Raw genomic sequence first — 23,792 nt, 5'->3', positions numbered from 1 at the left:
CAAAGTGCGAAGGGAGTGGTGGTGGGTGGCAGCGGCAAATGGGAATATGGGGATTTGGGCCAGGACAGCAGGTGTTTTCCAGCTCCGCCGCCAATGAGCTTGACGATGATGCTGATGACGATGTTGCTATCGCGCGAACCAATGCGCGAATCAACAGCTTGGCCCTTGTCGAGGACATCAAATGTCCTCGAACAGTGAGTCAACAAAAAATGGAGCTTAATACCTTGAACTCATTGAAATAGGTGTCTGAAAGTATGCTACCAGGTCATTTGGATCTACAAATACTGTGCAAGGGATATGTCCTCAAGTAAATTAATCCAGATTTGGTAGCAAAAGTTTGGATATCAAGCTACAAAATCGATCTCTCCAGATCATAAAATATATGTACTTTCATTCTACTTTTTTAAGACTTTATTTTATTACTTTATTCGTAACCACTGTGCAGTGCGGCGACATGGCCATGACGTGGCACTTAATTTATGATGGCAGTTTGTTATGCCGCGCCCGTCACAACAAAAACAAACAGCTGAAAGATAGAGGACGCAAAAAGTATATATACTTTATTTACAAGAAGTCGGGGGGATGGATAAGGCTGCAGACTCCCTGCGTTGGTCACAGGCCGTATAAAAATGACCCAACATAAATTTAATCATTTCAGCTTTATTATTTAATGGTCGTGCAGAACAGTGGAGAAAGTCGGATAGATAGATTCTAGGAGTCCTCTTGAAAGTATCGTCCTTGGGAACATGAAGATGCCACAATATTATAATTACAATGTCCTGTCAATAATCATTCGCCATTATCGCTGATGACGCGGGCTATGTGAAAATTGTCGCCTTGATGGCTCTGACCAATTAATAACGTTAATGCAATGGCAATTACCATTAGCTACTTGATGGCAGCCTCGGCCTTCCGCCCACTCTGCCACCCAATTTATACGCTCCTCATCCCCCTCATTCCTTACTTCCTTGGCCAGTGCACATTGTCACTTATTTTAATTAAATATCGCTGAGGGGAAGTGGGCCGCCGATGGATTCAACATTCGGTGGGAATTTTTTATAATTTCCGGGCAAAGGAAGCGCACAAATAGAAAATGTGGCGCACGTCCGAGAAATAACCATTTGAAATGTGATAGCCAAAGTTGTCGGCAGGATGGTGGCAGGTGATGTCCTGGGAAGCTATAGGAAATTGAAATGCTCCATAACGGCAAGGTAATATGCAAAGTGATAAGCGGCGAGGATGCGATGCGATGAGCTGGTGGGGCTTCTTTTCGGAAAAAGGACGACAAAAGGGGTTACATACTCCAGCATCTTTCCCATCTTGGGTAAATACCCAAATACAATTATTAAAACGTATCCATGGTATGCTAAACTAGACTGCATAGTTTGCATATAAACCATGGTATACTTTGCAGAGCTTAGAAAAATGGAAACGACTATCTGCATTTTCCACGATTTTCCGCGCAGAATTACCCGCTGCAGCATCAAATCATTTGAGTGTAATTAGCAGTCATTAGCCAGCAATGATGCAAAAAGAAAAAAAAAACAGAGGCAGGAATTCGGATTCGAACACGAGGGGTGGTGGTTTGGGGATGGAGGTGTACTCACCGATTTGGGCCGCCGGTTGGTGGTGGTGGTGCAGCAACGGGTGGTGCGGGGGTAACAACAACAATTGCACCACCCTGGTCGCCTAATGAAGTTCTGGAATTAATGCTGGAATTCAGCTGCGTTGACGGTGCTGCTGATGCTGCTGCTGCTGCAGCTGCAGCTGCTGCGGTTGCTGCGGTGCCTGGTGTTGCTGCTGCTGCTGCTGTTGCTGCTGTTGCCGCTGCAGATATTGCTGCGATTGCCGTTGCTGCTGGCAGTGCTATTGGGCTGGAATTTATTTGGTTGTGCAAGAGTGTCTCAAACAATGTTGTCGACATTTTAGCCGCTGTTGCTGCCGTTGTTGTAGATAATGCTGCGATGTTGCTGTTGTTGCCACTGCCGGTGGGCCGCAAATAGGGATGGAAACTTTTCGCAGCTCCCGTGAAAGTTGTTGTCGCTGCAATGGCACCTGAAGTTGCGCCCGAGCTCGTTAGATTCTCTAAATACTCGTACTTGACCGGCAGTATCTGCGGATGTTGCTGCTGCTGTTGCTGCTGTTGCTGGCTATTGTTGCCTGTATTTAAATTGTTATTGCTGTAGAGGCTGTGGTTGTTGCTGCTGCTGTTGCTGCTGCTGCTGCCGGCACTTGAATTGCTGTTGTTGCCATTAGCAACATGGGCAACAGGTGCCGTTGCAAGCATTGTTGTTGTTGCTGTTGCTGCGGATGCTGCTGCTGTTGCCTCTGTTGTTGCTGCTGCTGCTCCAGTTGCTGCTGCTGCTGCTGCTGCTGCTGGTGAATTGCCGCTCAGTTTATCCGCGTGCAGACTCAAGGATTGCAACATCATTTATTACACCTCTGCTTTGTTTTTATTGCCAACTCCTGCAGCTCCTGTCGCTAATTACTTTTAGTGCCGCATTTGGCGTCGCTTGCTTTTTAATTTGCTTCGGGTTTTAGTTTTATTAAAATTTTATATTATTTTGCTGCCGGCAGGAGGGTCCTCTTTCTGTGTTTAGTTCTGTCCCCCTTTGTTTATGCCTTCTTTATCACAGTGTTTTTATTTTCGCTTTCACAATTAGCCTCTGCGTTTACGCTTTTTGTTTTTTAACTTTTATAGAGGGTTGGCCTGGAGTTTCAACTGTAATTAAATAGAGAACAAAGTGGTTGCCGATTAAAAGACATGCACAAGTCGTTTTATGTTTCATTATTGGGGAAGGCTTGAGCTTAAAAGACAAATGGAAACCCTATACATTTACGGATCAAAAAAATAGAATTACCCATGTTTGAAATGTATAACATACAAAAGCCTTTAAAGTTTGATTAAAGCCCAATGCAATTTATTTCAATTGTCACTTGAAATGGAAAAATTGTGATAAATTTCTGGAAAATGAGCAGCACTTGCTAATATTTATTAATATTTTAAGTATCCACACTGAAAACCGCAATCAAAATGGCCGCTCTTGGTACCCACGCCACGCCCACTCTAACTAATCCCACCGCCCACGGAGCCAAACTGCATAGCTAAGCGCATTTGAATGGAAAGCATATTGACTGACAGACTGACCACAGTACTTCGGCCACTCGACTGTCTGCATTCAAGTGCCCGCTTTGATGTGCACACCAGAGTACCTCACTACACACACACACACACTCTGGCATTCAGATGCACACCGATGCAAGTACACTGAGAATAACTAAGACGGAAGTTGGGGAAATTCAAGTTTATACGTGTGAAACACTTGCACTTTAATCTCATCTTCATTTTAATAACTGAAATGATGTGAAGTTGAATTTCACTAGAGTGATTTCAATCTATACAGAGTGTGCTCAACTATTTTTCTCTGTGTAGTTGTTGGCATCTGCCGCTAAACAGATAAGCATGTCGAGTGCTCACATGCTGAAGAGCGAGGGCTCAGTTGGCCGCATAATGTTGAAGGCTCCAGCTAATTAGTTAAATTGAAATCAAATTATTTGTTGTCGCACTTGACTGGCCACAGGCATGGGCGCCTTAATTAACGCGCCTGCATATATACCGATTCTGTAGATATCTGTGGATATAGACGGGTTGGTGGGTAGTTTTGGCGGAAAAGCATATATGTACACATGGTGCACTGGCAAGGAAAGCTATTACGCTTGGCCTTATTGCTTTACGGTCCGAACAGCTGCATTAAAGGCCAAATTTAAACTGTCAACTGGAGCGATTTTCTAGTTATTTACGGGTGTCACAAATTACATACTTTTGTTAAAAAACAGTTCTCTGAATAACTTGAATGGGTACCATCTTCAGCAGATACTTTAAACAACTTAAGGATGTTAAAGGCTACGGGTGATATATGTTGAGTACCTACAACAATCTTGTATTAAAGATTGAATTACCTTAAATAATTCCCTTGTATACCTCATCGAATAACCCGTCAGTTATTCAAGACTGACAACTTTCAATGCAACATCCTTTTTGGCCAAAATTTAGCATTCACTTAAGGCACACACTTTAAGTCCACCCACACCATGGACGGAGTTGCTCTCGTCCTTCGGATAATCGCGACAGAATTCGACGGTTTTTCTATTATTTTTTAATAAATTTCAACGCTTGCATATTTTGGCGCTCGTCTATTTACGTTGCCCGCTTATTTATTTTCGCAGCGCGCTCAGGCGCTTTGTTTTATTTTTTGGCTCCGTCCGCTCCTCTTGGCCGGGCTGTGGCAACTGTCGTCGTCATCATCCGCATCCGCATCGCTGTCGTGCCATGGGGCGCTTGTTGCATCCCCCACAATTTGCCCCCGAGCTGAGGCAAGCGTGTTAGGAAGGCAGTCATCGGTTCGCCAGCGGCGTGCTCCTGCTCCTGATTCTGCCTCAGCCACGCCCACACCGCCCATCGCCTGGCTCCTGCGGATTCTTGCCACGCGCTTATCCCAGCGCCATCAAACGATGTCGACGACAGCAACCTCGACGCCAAAGTCGCTGGAGTCAGGGTATGCGATATTTGGGGGACATTTTGGCTGTATTATCAAACTTTTCCAAGTTACCAAATGGGATTTAAAACTTTAAGGGATCATGTAAAGTAAGTATATGGAAATGTAGTGCTCAAACTTTAAGTTAAAACTTGAAAGTTGGTAAAGCTTAAAAGTTGCAACTGCTTTAAAAGTCAAATGTGAGAAAAGAAATCAGTTCAGGAACCTACTTCTAATTTATTACTAATTAATCATACAGGGTATTAGCCGGTCGAGCTAAGGCTGCACGCGATTAGCCTGACTGCTGCATTATGAGCAGTTATCGTCGCTGTTGCTTCTCGTAGCTTTAACGCACATAGAGCCAGGGGATATAGCCATACGTACATATATATAGCAGCAGATCGGTGGGGGAGGCAACCAGCTGTGCCGTCCTCCATGCTGCTGCTGTCACCTTGTAATTTTATTTATCTATTGATTATTGAGTATCTCTTTTCTATTTATTTGCTTTTGTTTGCCCACGCAGCGTTGACAGAGAGCTACCCCCAAAGGCAGGGCCCAATCCCCAACCCCCGTGCTCCAACCCCAAAGCAAAACCCCAACCCCTGGGCACCCTTTGGCATTTTTATTAAACCAGATTCCAATCCGTGTGGGTGTGTGGGTGTTAGTGGGCCCCTGGCTGTTTTTTAATTAACTTTAGTGACAATATTTTGCACAGCTGCCTTTGAGCTGGGCAAACCATCACCATAACCATCCACATCCCACCCATGCTCCACCCATCGGAACCGAGAGATAATCAAACTTTGGCCATTGTATGCAAATGTTGGCTACGGAGTCTTGGTCGTGCTCTTGGTCCCTGGGACACTTTGACCCCGATTCTCGGTGTTTTCTCTGTCAGCGTCTTGCCATTCTGACAGTTGACATTTCGTAAAGATGTCACTTGTCCATGGCTGCATTGTGAACTGTAGCTATAGCTGCAGCTGTAGCTGTAGTAGTAGGTACACGCACTTTATGTAGTGAGTACCAACACATGTCTCGTTCACACATCCCCATATGGCCGATTCACAATCCGACCCTCCCAGAGTTCCCCCATTCACTTGTTGAGCGAGTTTCCTTATCTTATCTCTCGAGTTTTATACGTTTGCTTTATTGTGGTTTTGCTTTTTTCCCCTGCTTTTTGGAGACAATATGGTGTACCTTTATATCCGAGTAACTGGAGTTGGAAGACCGTGGATGAACAGGTCTTTATCTTTAGTGCAGTCAAACTTCAGATAGTGTCTAAGTTTCTGCAGAAGTATGACTAATCCAGTTGAAATTACGGAGAGACAGGTGAAGATAAGAGGATTTTATATATGAACTAGAATTGTGTATCACTACTGGGATTAGGAGCTAAGCCAATATTTGCGCTAAATTATAGTTCAACTGCGCACTTTCCTGAATTTATTTTAACTAATATGTGTAAAAACCACATAGTTCACAAAATGATACTTTAAAATGTGTCACGAGTTTGTTTTCCTTTGAGCGTTGAATACTTACATAGAAATAAAAAATTGTTTTAAGTTCCTGGCAGGTACATTTGATTTTGAGCCAGTTTCTATATCGAATTTGATCACACCTTATGCCACAATGGCCTTATCTGGGGCAGATATCAAGGGCGTTTAACTGCAGATATCAGGTAAATCAATCAGGTAAATCACTCAAAAGCACTCGCGATCTGCACTGATCGAATTCAACGGAGGTGACAACCGCACGTAGACGCCAACGGAGTACAACTAACGCAGCCGAAATTCCGATTCCGATTTCATAATTCTCAGCCGCCTCTCGCGCGGAAAAGTGTTATCTGCAGTCTGATAAGAGCTTATCGCATAATTGCCCGCTGATTGCCGTCAGGTAAGTAAATTTCACTCTGCCTTTCTCTCTCACGCTTTACTGTTTTCTCTGGAACAACATTTGCTCCGGCCGGAGCGACGTTCTCCTGCTACCGAGTCGAGTTACCTATCGCCGCGGCTAGTACAGGTTGTCGAGCTCTTTAATTGACTATCTTATCGAGTGCATCGACGACTGCGGGGCAGGGGGGAAGTGCCATCTGACGGATGACCGGGCTTAATCAGTGCAAGCATTTGGCTACCAAAATCCAAAATGTATGGCGTCGACAACAAATGCGAGTGCGAAAACGAATCGAGTCCCGGGAAAGTATCACAAAGGAGTGCAGGCGGTAGTCGCTGCAATTACTTTCGAACTCTCGACTTCGCGCTCCATATATCCGCACTATAATGCTCATAAATATAAACTAAACTCATGCGAGTGGCCGCTCTGAATTTATATGTACGGATATATCCTCGCTCCGGGTCCGTCTCCCCGTCTGTCCGTTTGTCCGTTTGTCTGTCCATCAGTCCGTGTGTCCGTGTGTCTGCAGGGCCATTACACAAATACCAGTGCTGCCTGGGGGAAAACGGAGAAAATGGAGACCAATGAGCTTGCCACGTAGCCAAAGCCAAAGCCAAAGCCAAAGTATCGATGAGTTTCGAGTGGGTGACTTGTGGGGTCATGTGACCGGACAGCCGTTCTCAGCCGTGGCCATAACATCGACGTCGACTCTCTCGCCGGTCGGTCGGTCGGTCGGTCTATATACCCACCATATATATATCCTATATAGAAGCGGTAAATAATCGATACGTGTCGGTGAAGGAAAGCTCGGTTTTGTGGGTTTGTTTGTCATTGTGCCATCAAATTATAATAAGCGACTGTTTAGTGGTAAATGTGTGTCACTTTACATACGGCCTATGTCTCGCGCTATCTCCCTCTCACTCGCTGTTGCCATCCCCCTCACCCCTGAAAGGGCTATAATTATGGGGTTTTGGTGAGGGGTACAATTGGTTTCGAACCAATCGAAATTGAAAAAATCGAAAATGCAATTATCTATTCATGGGCTGAGTTATAACATGGTTCTATTTATAGGTTTACTAATTAAGCGGAAGTCCTGAGATACAGATACAAAATACATTACATTAATAAAAATCAATTGTTTTGATTAAATCAAGGCTATCAGACCTCCATTCACAAATTCCTCCTCCGCCAACTATCAGCTGATAAGAATTGCGTGCAAAGCTTTTGAAGAATTTGACAATTGTACGAAATAGTAATAGAACTCCCACGATAGATTAGTAAATAATTCTATTAAGGCGAACATAAATAGTTTAAAGATAGTGTGCAATTTACTTCTCTTATAGAAATAGAGTTACTTATATATAGATACACGGATATTCCTAATGGCATATAACATATAAAGTAGCATAGTCACAGTAACTGTAGGCCAAATATAAATTAATGCGGTATACCAAAATGTTCTGATTCCAATCTGCTGCTTATCGGGAGCTAGCGTCTGTACCTAACTGTTTACCGATTTATCTAATCTGAGATTCTTATCTCGAGCAATTACTCCGCACTGCCTCCCGATGCCATTTGCCCCCATAACCATCCAAAAAACCTAGCCACAACTCACGAGTTGCGACACATACAGTGGGTCACGTCTGCTCCCATAGATTTACAGGTACAGTGGGCGCTAGTGAAGAATGGCCGCCATAAAAGGTCCGCCATTGAATACCATGATATACGTTGGTCTATTCATAGATGGATAGTTACTTTAGCTACATGCCCTGCTCTTTTACACTGAGGAAAACATATCAGAAAAGTAGTAAAACTATCTTTTGATACACATTACTCTACACAGATACCTAAAAATACTACTTAACCAAATACTTCTTAGAATTTAAATATTATTTGTTTGTTAACAAACACCCCTTTTTTAAGAGTGTTCATGTATGGCGAGTGGTAACCCTTTTTGTTTTTGCCACTCGATTTTCGTGTCCTTCTTATGTGGCCCTTCTGTTTCGCCTGCCCCGAACAGCGATCAATATTGAATTGAATTTGACCAATGGTTATAGCCACGTTTCGGCGAGGTCCTCGGACAGACTTTGGTATGTCTGCGGAAAAGCGTGTTGGTAAGCGGAAAACGTTATTTAATAATTTACGCCGAAGCATTTCGGAACTGAAGTCGATTGTCGGCTCGAAATATGAAACGCAATACTCTTACCCTAAATTCAGAGCTCGGTCTTTGTGCTGGCTGTGAGAACCCTTCAATTCCAATAATATTATTAGAAACTCAACTGGAAAATCGAAGTTGAAGAAGCCACAGGAATGCGGTTGAAAATCCAACAAAAGCCAAAACACAGTTTAGTGGTTGAATAACGACAACAGCAGCAGCCAGGACATGGCCGTAGTCCTGGGTCAGCTGAAAGGGCGGTCGAGGAGGGGTCGACCAACCAACCAGACCGAAAGACAGACCGACAGACGGACAGTGAGCTACTAATAAAGCCAGGTGAACGCAGGTGGAGAGCTGGGTCGCCGGCCAAGGCAGACAAAAGGAAGCACAAATAATATAAATTAAATGTGGGGAAAGTTGGCCCACGTCCGACCCGCCCGCTTCGTCGTGGCCCTCCACTCGAAAGAAAAGCAAGCTGAGTAATTATTTCCGGCAGAGCGGGCAGGCCAGGAGGAAAATGCCGGAGCCGGGGAGTCCTTGCGGTTTGACTGCAACACATGGCCGGACACTTAAACCGAAGTGGAAGTGTGGCAAACGGGGTTGGAAAATCTATCTGGGCAATAATTTCGGTTGACATGCTTGCGGTAATTATTGACCGTAATGACAAAACCGTATACGAATACGGCAAATGGTAGCCCCAAACCAATCCCGAAACCCTGACAAATTGCTTTAGTTTTTGGGGTCATCTGTGTGTGCCTGTGTCTGCTAATTGGATATTGGATTCGGGATCGGGATCGGGCATCGCCATCGGCATCTGCATAAATTTAGTCCATCTCACCTCTAAACAAATAAAAATTGTCAACGGCATCGCAATATAAACAAGCGATTCGCGAGCCATAACTTAAGTCTATTTCTTGTTATTTGCATTGGACGCTCGAGATTTATGGACCACTTGCCTATTTATAGCGATGTTAATGAAACGGAGCTGTCGAACACAACACAGACCGAAAGTTTGTCCAAAAAATTAATTAATAATACTTTCCATTGCTTATTTTTGAATGGCTCTCTTAGCAATCTATGCTCATCCCGATTTTCTACAATCTATTTTCTGATTTTTTTTGTTGTCTGATTTTGCCAAATTCATTTCAATGCCGGCTATTTCTGTTGCAATATGGCCCACATGTTGGACATTCGGGAGCAATAAATATTGAATGCGACCGGCAGAGTATCCCGAAGAGATCAGCTGGAATTTCTTTGGGCTTTTAACTTAAGTAACTCACTTACTTCGATGGCAATTGGATGTAGTGATGTGGGGGAAACTTCCGTGGACTAGAACGATTCTTTTGTGTGACAAATTGGCCGGGTGATTGTGTTTAGCGCAGATCCAAGATTCAAGATCCCAGAAGACACATGACCGATGATGACGAGGAGCAGACCGCGGATCGCGCGAGTTGAACGACAAATGAATTCACTTGATGGGTGAAGTGCGAGGTCAAATCTCTCTTGGATGCGGCATACCGAACGCACTCGCGGAAACACAGCTCGCAGATAAAGATACAGATACGCACACGATGCGCTGCAGATACAATCAACAAACAATGGCCAAGGCAAATCAACAGCACTTGGAAACTAACGTGGATTTTATGACATATTTAGAGTCGTAGGTACATTTTATGTGTTTTGTTTCATTTTCTGTTTATATTGAGTAACTTTGTTGTTTTTTGAATGGTTTAATTTTTTACCAAATAAATTTTTAATTTCTTTTCTATTTCGAGATCAGTTGGCACTTTAACTGCACTTCCTTACGCGCTATGGCTAGAATTTCCACACTTTTGAGCTGGCACCGCAAGTGACATGATTTCCAAAAAAACTGCACTGGGCCACAAAAATATTATTTTATATATATTGCACTTTATATCCGTGTGTGCTTTTCTTTTCGGGCGTGTAAACGTGAAAATGCGAGTGGGCGGCGACGACGTAGCGGCGACGACGATGCGCGCGATTTTCTCGCGTTTGGCTGGCGGAACGTTCAAGATGGCACTGCCGGGCGATCCGCGCCGATCGACTTGACAGTCCATGGAGCCGCCCAGCGGACCCGTCGTTATTTATTCCGGAATATAAATTATAAGTATAAATAATATTTCGACGAATAAAACTTATGCATGTTCTATGTATCTTCTGTTCAGTATTTAATTGAATTTGCCGGCGGTGATGTTCAGGTTGCCGCTGTTTGTGAAAACTGCTTGTGTTGACCATAATTTAAATCAAAACACAAATTAATTTGGCGCTCAGCTCTCGCTGCACTTGATGCTCTGTTTAGTACATCCAAAAGTTTGTGGGGGGAGGAAAACTGTCGGCAAGTGTCCACCGCACTGAGAGGAAAAGCGTCGATGAGTGGGCGTCATCGGAAAATCAGAGTGAAGAGCCGCATCTCTTGGCTTCTCCGATCGATTTGCTGCTTTTACGAGCTGTCCGAGCAGAACCAAACAAAACCATAATAGAACATCTGTTCTTCTGTTATTTACGTGTTTTCCCAATTGCCACCGATGGTCCCACAATGCCTGCCAGCCAGCTAGGTGAGTTTCCTGCTATTATTTTTATTTTTCCGTGACATTTTGTCAGGCGGATTAGTTTGGCCGTTAGTTTGACAGGCTCTATAAGTAGACACTCAAGTGGGTGGCAATCTAATTTGGCTGCGCTGCTCGAACAATTTGAATATTGCTCGGGGGATTAATGGTTGTGGATATGACCCATTTGGATTGCACTCTATAAACTAATCGAGCTGAGATAGCTGCGCTATTTTTCATAGAGAGTGCCAATATATGACTTTTAGAAATTCAACTTTATAATACAATTTTACAAATTTAAATGCACTTAAATAAACTAGGTGAAAATAATTAAAATAATTTTTCTCCATGTTAAGTTTTTTTCCACACAGATCTTGGAGATTTTCCGCTTGTTTTTCGTCGATCATTCATCTCGCAACATTGTCAAGTTCATTCCCTCTTTTTATTTCTATCTATACCTATAAATCAGAACAAAAGGTCTTATTTTATCGCACAGACATTGGCATGGTTAGCGGTGCGAAAAAGGCTAAAATTAAATGACATCGCTAATTATTCAAGGCACTCGCCTGGCGTTTAATGTCAATGGCTGTGAGTTCCATAATCTACTTTTTATTGCAATTTTACTTGCAGGTAAGGGAAGGGGACTTTTCGAATATTTAAGAGGCTGAAAATTGGGAAAACAGAAAAAATAGCTGTTGGCCTTACTTATTATATTTACTCCCTAATTTTTTGGCTTTTTGGTCAAATAATTATAAACGCAAGGGGAAGGGAGAAACTTAGAAGCTAAGAAAGGTTATGACTATGTAAGTATCTTGGATTAATTCATTGTCACTTTAAAACATATTTATTAAAAATCACAAAACAATATTTTTGTTTCACATTTTAAATCATATCCATTCAAAGGACATTCTTGCCGATTTCCCTGAAATGTATTCTTATTTGTTGTGCTTACCAAACTTGTATTCAACATTAAAATCCATTTTCTAATGGACCCAACCAAAACGCAGTGCACAGGGTATGCAAATCCGAAGGCGGCCAGCATAATTTTGCACGTGTTTCGAATAAGTTGTGAACTTTTCTTTGGCAAACTTTCGTGAGCAGCCACGAAAACCACCACCAACTCAAACCTTGGATAGTTTTGTGGGCGCTTAAAAATGCGCGACCGCATTCATTAGAGAAAATGGCTTAAATACTTGGCCAGTCGAAACTGATGAATGGCGGCTTAAGAAACCGGGATTCAGCCAGCAGCCAGAACTCCCCCAAATTCAACTCCGAACGCCAGGCATTTGTTTGTTTGCTTGACTTTGGGCTCCGGGGTCTGGGATTAAGTTTTCTCTCGCCAGGCAAAAGTTTCGTTTTCCCCCAGCTAAGCCCCCCACTTCAGTGGATTTGTGTTATCGCCCTTGCTGCATACTTTTGTAGCTCAGTGTCGACCAGCTGCGAGTGCATTTGCGATTGCATACTTTCGGGCGAAAATATTTTTGCCTGCCGCTATTGGAATTTGCAAATATTCTTATAAATTATTATATCAAAGTTCGGCATTACTTATGGCTGGCTGGCTTCGACAGCAAACTTTTCCCTACTTCGAGCACTTTTCCTGCACTTTGGCTCACTCTCTCTTACTTGACACTTTAGTGTAATTAGTTCTCCTGCGGTTGCCGCTTTGTGGGGAAAATCTCTTTGGCTTCTGGCGGTGCGGGAAATGCACTGGTTTGAGCGGGTTTCCATGTTTTTGCGGCTTTTTCATGCCCTTTGATGTGGCAAAAATTTCAATTAATGCAATGCAAAATATCTTTAAACTCCTCTGCTTTAGTTGTTAATCTCGGATTATCGCTCTGGTGCCGCAAGCAAAAATTGCGTAAGACTTAAATAAACTCAGGTATTTATAATTGCTTGATTAGGCAGCCTTGAGGTTGGCCTATATAATTAAAGATATTATTGAACTGTCTAATATAAGTTATTCATAACATAATTTACTTACTGCTTAGCAAGCAGGCTTATAAATTTATTTTCCAAATAAAAATTTGGCTTACAATGTAATTATTTAAGCAGGTCGAAATGTGTATTGGAGTAATCTTAAAATAAATGCAAATGTTTTAAACAGCCTTTTAGAAGTCCTATGCAGAAGAAGGAAACTTTAATATTAAAAACAGATTTTCACCAATTAATTTCATGGCCATAGTAAGGTTACAAGTCATCGAATTCGCCACAAGAAACTTTCCTTTTTTGGGCAGCTTTAAAGAAATTATACTTGACACTTTTCAATTAGTAAAGAAAGTTTATTTTAATTGTGACAGTAACATGTTGTTGCCATCGCCACCCAGTCCCAAAAAAGCAGCAACAACAAGAGCAACTTGGCCAGGACAATACAGATGCCTGGCAAACTAAGGCCGAAGTCAAGGAGCACCCTAGGAGCCACAAAATGTCAAAAGAAAACTTTTCTGGCCAAGATTAATTACAATTGAAAACAAATGAATGCAAAAACGATAAGCAGCCGAAAGGATTTCCACAGCAGTTTCCCGGAGCGGGTTGCGGGCAAAGCCAAATGGAAATGAAAACCCAAAACTGAACTTTGCCAATCAAGATTGGAGGAGGAGTGTGGCGGCTGAAGGAGCTCTAATCAGAGAAATGCTGTTGAAATAAATGTTCACACCTACAGCAGAAGCCAGAAATGCAAGAGCATTAGCTGTGCACTGAGAGAAACTTGTTGGGGGAATTGCAATTAACTTATTTTTATAGCATAAGGTATTTCAGCTAATTCTAAAGTATGTTTTTTTTTTCTTTTGTAATTCATGAACTTTTTAGATACTTATGATTTCTTTGTTGAACTATTTCTATAATCATGTTTCTCTAAGTGCTGGTAACAACTGTTCGGTAGTCCAGTTTTTTGGGGACTCCAACTTTTGACCGAAAGAGGTGGCAAAGTTTTGAAGGGGTTCGCTGGCTGGGGAAATACTTTGCAGGCCAGCCACGTGACCTGTTTAGTTTTTAGCAGGGAGTTGGTCTATTTCGGTTTAGCTCCAAGTTTTCCACTGGGTGTGGGCTCCCTTTGTTGGTGGAGTGCCAGCGGTCAATGGGCCAACATTAGCACCACTTAACCCGCAGCCCGGTGCAGTGTTTTCAATGGGAAAAACTGCCTTGGTAAAGTTTTCGTGCTTAAATCATGAAATTAATTAATTTTGACACACATTCCCCCCCAGTTGCTTTCTTATGGAGCAGCTCCATAAGCAACTTTACCATCAAAGTATTTTATTCCTAGCCTTTTTTTTGCAGCGCTCCTCTTTGCCAGAAATTAAAAGTAGAATTGAGAAGTGAAACATTAACACCAACAACAACTGAACGGGGAAAAACTTGCCTTGCCACGCAAACTTTTCCAACGTGAGAAGAGGGGGGGTGTGGGGGATATGGGGGAAAAAGGAATCAAGTTTGAAATATGTGCAAAATTCATTCAGTATTCGAAATATTCCCAACTTGCTATAAGTTTCGTATGTTTCGACTTTTTTTCGTTTCTTACAATTTTCGCAGTTTTTGTTGCTGCCAAAAATAAAACTTGCGCCGTGAGTTTAATTTTATTCATGCTGCTAAGTGAGTGTTGAGTGAGTTTTCTGGCAAAAAAAAAAAAACTAAAAATGTAGGTAGGCAAAGTTTGCGCCCAAAATGTTTCACTATTTAATTGCATAATTTGAGAGCGCACTGAGATTACACCTGACGGAAAAATAAGTTTATGCGGATGATGGATTGGAGTGTGTATATATTAACAAAGTGTATCTACATAAAAATAAATACTCTTGTATTTAGGCCTTACGAAAGAAAAGATACAATAGAATCGGCTAAGTAGAATGATGATCTATATAAGGCGAATTAATAAACCATAATGAATATGCTGCAATATTATTCTTTATTTAGGCCATAGAATGGAAATACATAGATGTACAAGGATTAAAACAAATCGATGATATGGGCCCACAATAAATCCTTGTCGTTATCCTTGTCCGTGTCCTTATCCTTCTTTCCCAACTCGTCCAGCTTCTTTTTAAGCTTTTTTAGCTGCTCTTCATCGCTGAAGATTGCCTTGAATACGCGAACAGTGAAGCTATCGTAGATGCCAAGCCTCCTAAGGAGTCTAAGGATTTGCTTTTCGAACGGGGTGTATGTACCCTGTCGCAATGCTGGTCCATCCTCGGAAGAGGTTCCATTCCGGATCACTGGCTCGCTAGTTGAACCCGAGGAGATGTCCGCCCGCTGGAGAAGATTGAGCTCATTATATGCCATTATTTTTTCATCCAGTTGGAAAAGCGGAAGATCAGCAGCTTGTTCAAGTCTTTTATATTGGCCAGGAAAATCAGCAGGTGTGGCTGCTTCAAGGCGCTCTTTTAGACGAGATGTGACGACATCATTAAGCTTCTCTAGTGGATCCAAGGATATATTATCCTGGCCTTGGATCCCCTGAGATAATACCAAAATTGCTGCCAATACAATGATTGCCATGACTACTTTCAGTCAACTGCTTGCAAATTCACGGATCTGTGGCTTTATAAAGCTGGTTGTTGGTACCGATAATCATGAATTATGTCTAACTGGCAGTTAGTATAGTACTAAATGAATGTAGGCAAGGTGAAAGATGAGTGATTTATCGAGGTCACAGCATAATTTCATTTAATGGGTTGCGTTAGTACGTTGTGTATTTACGACCTGCCAAGAATTTAGTGTTGTGTTTCTTAGTTATCAGTTAACCCACTTCAAGAATAATATTTGAAGGTTGTGTCGTACGAAAAATTACATTGTTTCGAACGTCTAAAATACATAACTTATTAGTTTTTTTTTTTTTTTGAACAAATTGGTTTCAATTGGGTAAGTATCTAATCCAAACTCTAAAATAAAATGCCACGTGGTGCTGAAAGCTCCATCTAGTACCTTTCAATGATTTCTTCTCAGGCAATTAAACAAATGCAGCAAAGTCTTTTACTGCTGGGAAATTGTAAAGCAAATATTGAAAGGGGTGGTGCAGCTGGGGTATGCGAATGAAATGCAAAAACATTAAGCCGGGCCCAGAACTCGGCCCAGAGCAGACCCAACTTCGCATGCGAAGAAAAGCGGCAACTGTGACAATGTAAGCAACAGCGGAAAGAACTGGTGGCATGGGGCATGGAAATGGAGTGGGTTTGGGGTGGTCTGCATTTTTGGGGGGTATGGGGTGTTCGGATCGGGGTGGTGGTAGAAGTGCATACAAAATTGGCAAAGATGGGGGAACAAAGGAAACAAAAACGACGCCGTCAGCTGCAACGCAAAACTGCAGCTAACCGAAAATGGTAATGGCCTTCGATGGGTGGCGTAAAAGGGGCGGGGCCGAAGGGAGTCCTGATGGTGGGGTGGTGCAGAGGGGGGAAGTTTCAATGTTTCAGCTTAATGCGAAAATCTTGTTGCACGCCGCCTGCAGCAAACGATTCAGCCTCCAGACCATGGCGAAAAGTCTATTGTTTCACAATCATAATTCTCCTGTAAGCTCTCGGTTGAAGGGTTTACAGGGGATGGGGAATTTGCCTGGCTGCAGGAAATGAACATCATTAATTTTGCCATTCTGCATTTGCATTGGAAATGGCATTTCAATATACGTTTCGCTTTTCAAGATTGCCAAAACCATTTTCCGCTCAGCCAAATAGCCTTTATTCCAGCTACAAAAGCGCCCCGTCTCGCTTGCTCCGATTATCGCCCGTACCGCTCGCACTCATTGTCGGCGGCTTGGAAAAACTTTCAACTGCTGTGCGCGATTGCCGCGACGTGACTTAATTTCCACCGCCGGCAGGCATACGGCTAAATATTTGTTCTATTCGCAGGAGAGGCGGGGATATCGAGGAGAGGTTAGTTAGACATCTACACTGCGACAAAAAATTTGATTGGTTTGCCAGCACTGTACTCATTTAACTTTCACTTTCAGTAATTCCAAAATCATTCAAGTGACTTTTAAATCTATTATCTATTGGATATCATGAACAATTTTTTTTAAAGTATTACATCCATTTAACTATCCTTCTGATAAGCCATAAATCATCTACGTAACTATGTTGTCATAATCTCCCTGTAAGTGATTTCTTGTAGCTACTATTTTCTTTCAGTGCATGTTTCACTTGGAGCATTTATCAATATATGGACATGTCCTGATAACTCTGTCGATGGGAATTCCGGCACGTAGCGCTCGACACTCAAGTGCCCAAGTGTTGAAAAAGCCGTGCATAAAAACTAACACGTACGCACCGATCCGATCCGGACCGAACTAAGCTCCAACTGCGGGTCATTCATACACCCGATGGCTAGCTGGGGGACTAAGCCAGTCCAAATCAGATATGTACTACATATATATGCACATATAAATATATATATAGCAAGAGAAAGTCCGGCAGTGGGCTGAAGAGCAAAAATCAAAGCTAAGCACTTTCAATTGGATTTATGCGTTTGCGATGTGCCCAAAGTAGCGAAACGGAATCGGAATCGCGTGCCCAGCTGGCTAATGTCTCAATTTCCCTGGTTATGAGTCTCCATAGTCACCCTCCTCCTCCTCTGCAACTTATGGACTTTCTTATTAATCAGCACAAAAAGTTTGCCGCACCAACTTGCAATTCTGCCGATAAGCAAATAGCCCAAAAAACTGTTTACACAACGCATACATGGCCAATTATCCTTATCCCAATGCCTCTATACCTATCCCCATTTCAGTGCCCATGTGTGCGTGCTGGAATTTGTGTTTGAGTGCCTTTGGTTATTAAGTTTTATGATCAGTTTGTGTTTTGCGTTGAAACGATTTATTTAGCTAGGCGGAATTAATTGGAATTTTACGTGTTGATTTCCTCTGCACTTACACAAAAGTGGAAATGAGCTGATTGCCAGACAGGGGGAAAACCCCCGAGGCCTGTGAGGAAAACTTCAGCTGAACGCTCAGTTTGTCTAATCGATTATAAATTTGAGTGAATGGAAAGCGGGAGGCTTGGGGAAAATGTAAACATTTTACAAAGGTCCTTCTTCTTCAAAATTTCGTTTAAAGTCTCGAAGGATTTATATGAAGTACATGAGCATATGCTTATTACCTTAGCAAAAGGAATCTGTATATGAAAGCTAATTTCTTGTCAATTGTCATCTTTCTTTCAACGTTGTATAAGGATTTGTGGGTCTTAACTCTTTTTCCTAAGCCGCACATTAGGTGCATTTTCCACAGTATTTAAGAGAACTGACCGCCTGTGTGTCCATTCACTTTAAACATGTGTGTAATACTGCACCACTTTAGGCGGGAAACCGCAGTTAATGCCAGCAACAAAAGCGACCCAAAACCAAATCGCTTAGCAAACAATGCGAAGGTCCTTCGTCCTCAACTCCTCCGCAAGACGAAAAATGGCCGCTACGACCACACATTATATGCGATCCAGCAGCTGGACAGTCCGAAATGCTTTATGCGATTATTTGCTGAAATGTTGCGAGCGGGTTTCGTTTTATTTATTTGCCCGGGGCAGTTTCCTTCTCTATTCTGTGGGATTGGATTATAGCGGTGGCATTAACAAACATTCCTGTGGCCGGCAACAAAAAAAAAAGATTCTGTGGCATATATATTTCATGTTTGCTCCAGGAGCTTTTCTTGGGTCGACGGATGAAAATCGCTCAAGTGTTAAAATTTCCAGGCTGAAGATTTGCATGACAGGCGGGGGGTGAAAGTGGCTCTAGTGCCCGCCACATATACCTTTATTGAAAACATAATACGCCTTTCGCATGCACGGTTTCCATTTCATTGCTTTCGGTCCAATTCGATTCCATCCACTTCGATTTCATTCTGTTTTTTGGGTATTTTTTCGTTTGGCGCGTGACAAAACTCAACTTATGCCGGCTTTGAAATTTACTTTGCCCGGCTAATCCGGGCGATGTACAAGTCCTGGCAGAGTCCTGGCCAAAAGGAGTGGATCCTAAGTCGACTGTCCAGAGCGTTTTTTTCCACCGCTCCTCCGGTTCGAGTGGCTGTCACAAACGATTCTGGCCAAGAGCCATCGCAAATGGTCAGCACCATGGGGTCAACGTTGGGAGTCGGCCATGTCAATGGCCATGAAATGGCAGGATGGCCAGGAAGGGCGGATTACCGAGGGGTTCAATCAGATTCAGAACCTGAACCAGAACCGGAGCCCAGGACTCGGGTCACAACAGCAGCGAAGGGCACTCAACAAAGCCGTAGGCTTCAATCTCATAGGAATATTTAGATTCGATTTCTAAGCTAAAGATATTAAACGAACTTATTGCAGAAAATCTATATACTAGACATATGATAAGTATATCTTGTTACTAAAAAGTAGTTGGTTGCCAATCAACCAAATGAAAATATTGTGGCAACTTATCAACACCTTTGGCTCAGATTTTCCGAACTAAATTTTGGGAAAACCATTAAAATTTCCTTCCTAGGCTGCCCACCTTTTCCTCATGCCACTTTTTATGAAAACATTAGCATTAACCCTCGAGTGTCCCCTGGTAATCCTTTTACGTCTTCTGCCCTAAGTAAACAATCTGCGCACTTCATTTGGCCGACGAAAAAACATTGGACACACAATTTACAAGCTGAAAATCTCTGACAGCTTACAAAGACATTTGGTAAAAAAAATTTGGGCGCACAACTTAATCGAAAACTTTTTTCCTTGGAAAACTCTTTTGGAGGGTTTGTCATTCCAGGTTTTTTTTTTCCGAGCTTAAACTTCTGTCCGAGCAATGAAATTAATGCAAAAAGTTTGCCGCTTGTTGCGGTGGCCGGAAAAGCGAAAACCTTTTCGAATTTCTAATGAGCAAAACAACTTTTTTTTCGGACAGACTTTCGGCCAGGTGAGAAGCTGAAAAAAATTTGATTTGAGTTGAGGGCCGGCCAAGTAAAAGTTTTTAAATAAAAATTAAAAATTGTCAACGCGTTAAATTAGGGTCCGAAGTCCGCGGAGACTGGGCAACCCGGGGGTTAAAGGTTTAAATTGAAATTGAATTGGGTATCTGCAACTGACAGTCGGGGGAGATATTTTGCCAGCAACATATTGGAGATTTTCCCTTCAAAGGAAAACTTGCAGCAACTCATCCTCTAAAACTGAAGGGTTCGGCATTTTTTGCCTTTCTACCTTCATTCCCCGCCCCCGGGATTCATAATCTCCTCGGTAATCTTTTAATCCAGTCGAGTGAATTTCGTACTCGATTGTGCAACAAAGTTGCCAAAGGCTGTCCAAGGAAGCGGGCCGGAGTTAACTTTCGACAGCAGCTAAACATGTGAGGCAAGTTGCACAGCCCACAGCCCAGTTTTCCCCGCACTTGCCATTACATTAAACTCACACAACTTTGATGTCATCTTTGTGCTTAGGCCCCACAAACAAAGTTTCCCTGGTCGCTCTAAAAAAAACTTTTTTAATAGTAATGGACTTTACTTCTCTGCCACTCAGAGCACTCGCCTTTTTTCACCACCAGCAGCGCGATTGCTCTTTTTTTTCGTGCAGTGTAAGCCGAGCGAGCAAAGGGAGTTTGCAACCAGGTAAAATGTGGCTCCACAGCTTCAAAAAGTTATTTCCGCCACAAATGAACACGAGATGCATTTTTTTAGCGTCTCCCATCGATACGAGTGTGATGAAAGTGGTCCAGGATTCGGGTCCCATGTCCTGTGTCCTGCTGGGTGCTGTGTCCTGGTTCCTGGTTCCTATTTCCCCAGCACTTAGCTCACGGCCAGACTGTCTGCCTGACTGAGCTCCTTTTTCATGTTACCTGGCTGGCTGGCATAAGCCGCTTAGCTTTTGAGCAACTTTGAGCATGTAAATGGCAGACAAATTCTGGTATTTTTGCCATTCGGCTGGCAAATTTATTAAATATGATGTGACAGCCCGAATACGTTTGACATTTGTGGAAATGATTTTTTCATAAACTTTTTGAAAAGCGGGCATTACGGAAAATTAAGTCGATTTTAATTGCGGATCTTCCGGCTTTCATATTATTACTCATACGCCCAGTATTGCATGTGCATTTTTAACATACATTTTTAAATTTGCTTATGTCTGCAAATAATTAAATACTTTTTATTGTATTTTTAATTTAAGGCATTATAAACGTGACAAATTTAAAGTTTCTACACCTTTAAGCTACATTCTCAATTAAGATGACAAATTGTTGAATAAACATTTTACTTAGTTTTATATTTTGTTGGAAAAAAAAAAACAAATTAAACTAATGGCGTAATACCTTTATGGAACGAAAACTTTACAAAGAGAGCCGCAACGAAGGCTGGTTGGATTTGCAACTAGTGATAAATATAACTCATACGCAGTGTGTAGAAAAGAATGTTTATCAATTATCACAGCTTAAAGTCAGCCATTTGGAAATGAGACTACAAGAAAATAAACTAAAAATGGACCGAGTTTCAATTCTTGGCAAGTTTTCCAGGGTTACAGGGGACATAAACTAAGCTCTAATGCGCCAGCTAAGGATACAAATTACGAAACAATGACGTCAACGTGCCTGTCAACAACTTGGCCAGACAATAGTTTTGCTTGGGGCAGACAGTCCCGGAAAATGGAAAATGGGCGGGGGAAGGGGGCAGGATCAAGGGGAGGGGTGGCGGCGGCACGAGAAGTCGGAAGGAAAAGGGAGACGAAGGTTAGGCGACAGGTGCAACGGACATTTCTGTCGCATACATACAAATTACGTGCGAGATTATGCCGAGTCCGGTTTGGACTAAGCACTAAGGACCTGGGCGAAAGGACGCAGGACGAAGCTGTACGCTTTCTATTGGTGGTTACAGCACGTACGGAAAATCAACAGAAAGCAACGCCACCTGGCGATGACAGCGTGACTCACGATCGCCAATGTATGCTTAAGTATTTCTCATCGTATAAATTGTATTTCCCATTGCCTAATAATACATAAACTATTGATAGGCCTAAGAATTTAAAATAATTCGCATTCTTGTTGATATTTCTTTATCAATTTTTGGACCACATCTCCATTATCATTATGAGACACACAAAACTATCTCTGACTTCCACCCCCCGCCACCCGTTTCAAGTTCAAATGGAACAATGCCAAAATAATGCTTTCACTCCGATGGAGCTGAACTGAGGTGATAGGTCATGGGAATGGGCATGGGCATATGCATTGGTTGTGAATACGAGCGCCTCAAGTAGATTTAAATGAGCTCAACATGCATTTAAATGCAGCCTGATTTGATTACGAAATACGGGCTCCAACTGGAAAGGGGAGCTGCTCTGTGCGGATTGCCAACTGCTTCTTTCTGGCAGTGCAGCCAGCCCCTGTCACAGCTATCAACAATGGCGCATTGTGGCATCGGCTGGCTGCCTGGGAGGCCAAAAACAATGCAAAACGCTGCGAAAACAACAGTCAAAGGTGCGAAAATTAATATTTGCCCTGGAAAACAACAACCGCAGGAAGGGTGGCGTGTGGCAGGTGTGCTGGAAAACTACTACACCTGGAAACGCATTGTCTGCCCCAGCAAGTGTCTAGTAATTAATTTCCTTGGCAGGCACAGTGATGTTCATGGCTTAAGATCAAGGTTATTTCTAAATAAATATGGCCTGAATATCGAAGTTTTAGAAGGGCAGGTTCTATAAATATTTGAAAGTTACTCTTAATTATCACTAGATATCAAACTATTTGTATACTATCTATTCACATTTGGCATATTGATGCAGAAGAAATATGACATTATTAATACAAATTAAAGTAAAAAGTGGAAAAAAAAAACAATTAAATAAGTTTTTTACTTACATAACCGCTTCGTGGGACGCCCAATCAAGCAAAGAAGTAAATGAAATAGGGCGAACCAGTGGGGCGAGCCGAACTTAAGAAGTTCAAGTGCTTGGCAGTTCTGAAACGAACTCCTTGGCCCCGAGGATAACCAGGATATCCACCGCACCTCCGCGTCCCGCGCACTCTGCCACTTTGCTGGTTTCAGATCAAATGCATCACGCGGCTCAGTTTGGGGTTTCTGTTCAGTTGGCTATGATTGGGATGAAGTGATGGTTGGATGCTGGGATGTTAGGGTACTGGGGTACTGGGATGTTGTGATGCTGGATTTCGGTAGTGGAGTGGTGGCGAACTGCTGGCAGCTGTTGAAGGAGCAGCTATTGTTGTTGCTGAGAAGTGGGTGGATGTGGATGCGATGGTGCCCTGCGGTGGCTCATTGTTCGACTGAAGCGCGCGAAGGGATACGCATGTTGGTGGCAAGTCGGGATTGGATTGGATTTGGTAATGGGCGGGGCTGGAGGAGACCACTGGAAGAGGCAACTTAAAGTGAGCTGGCTGAAGTGCCGGCGGGTGGGGATTTGGGATGCTAAGCCATAAGATTCAGCCTGCCAGTGCCTTTGACTTTGACTGCACTCGGCGAGGAGCTTCGAATACGGCTAAAACCATCGGCCACATGATACTCACGGAAAATGCATTTTCGAGAACTTTCCATTAATTAATTTAATGAACTTTTGCCCGGGCTGCCAGTCCGCCAGTCAGTCAAGCCAAGTCAAGTGCATTAAAGCCTTTTGGACAGCTGCATTTCCAAACGGTTGGACAGCCTTTGCAACACAACGAAACGCAGTATGTGGGCTAAATAAAATAGTTATTCATAGAGATACATATAATTAATACGCAATTAAATTA

General features: G+C 42.7%; 3 protein-coding genes across 7 annotated transcripts in view; 1 reads left to right on the top strand and 2 right to left on the bottom strand.

Annotated features, from left to right (window-relative positions):
- The window catches only part of LOC6617731 (CUGBP Elav-like family member 2), a 53,043-nt gene extending 42,878 nt beyond the window's left edge, over positions 1 to 10,165 (bottom strand). Inside the window, exons 1-2 of one of the 5 annotated variants that reach the window (XM_032714108.1) lie at positions 9,859 to 10,165; positions 1,608 to 2,722 (exon numbers count right to left, since the gene is read on the bottom strand). In XM_032714108.1, coding sequence (XP_032569999.1) covers positions 1,608 to 2,431 — 824 coding nt within the window. In that variant the 5' untranslated portion in view covers positions 2,432 to 2,722; positions 9,859 to 10,165. Of the gene's footprint in view, positions 1 to 1,607; positions 2,723 to 6,068; positions 6,814 to 9,858 lie in introns of those variants that run through there. The other 4 variants (XM_032714114.1, XM_032714110.1, XM_032714109.1 and 1 more) reach the window with 4 other exon arrangements.
- A 191-nt stretch (positions 10,166 to 10,356) lies between these two features.
- Positions 10,357 to 10,748, top strand: LOC116800231. Its single transcript, XM_032714116.1, has one exon. The coding sequence runs from the start codon at positions 10,429 to 10,431 to the stop codon at positions 10,642 to 10,644; it is 216 nt and encodes a 71-aa protein (XP_032570007.1). The 5' UTR covers positions 10,357 to 10,428; the 3' UTR covers positions 10,645 to 10,748.
- Positions 10,749 to 15,020: 4,272 nt separating this feature from the next.
- LOC6617730 lies at positions 15,021 to 15,669 on the bottom strand. Its single transcript, XM_002042006.2, has one exon. It carries the CDS (start codon positions 15,627 to 15,629, stop codon positions 15,081 to 15,083), a length of 549 nt encoding a protein of 182 aa, XP_002042042.2. The 5' UTR covers positions 15,630 to 15,669; the 3' UTR covers positions 15,021 to 15,080.
- Positions 15,670 to 23,792: the final 8,123 nt, after the last annotated feature.

Source organism: Drosophila sechellia, chromosome 2L (genome assembly GCF_004382195.2).
Source record: "Drosophila sechellia strain sech25 chromosome 2L, ASM438219v1, whole genome shotgun sequence".
Taxonomy (NCBI): domain Eukaryota; kingdom Metazoa; phylum Arthropoda; class Insecta; order Diptera; family Drosophilidae; genus Drosophila; species Drosophila sechellia.
This window is presented reverse-complemented; position numbering and strand designations above follow the sequence as displayed.

What these genes read in the sequence shown, in the direction of transcription:
- LOC6617730 (XM_002042006.2), bottom strand. Translation starts at nt 15,629, where the DNA reads ATGGCAATCATTGTATTGGCAGCAATTTTGGTATTATCTCAGGGGATC.
- LOC116800231 (XM_032714116.1), top strand. Translation starts at nt 10,429, where the DNA reads ATGATTTCCAAAAAAACTGCACTGGGCCACAAAAATATTATTTTATAT.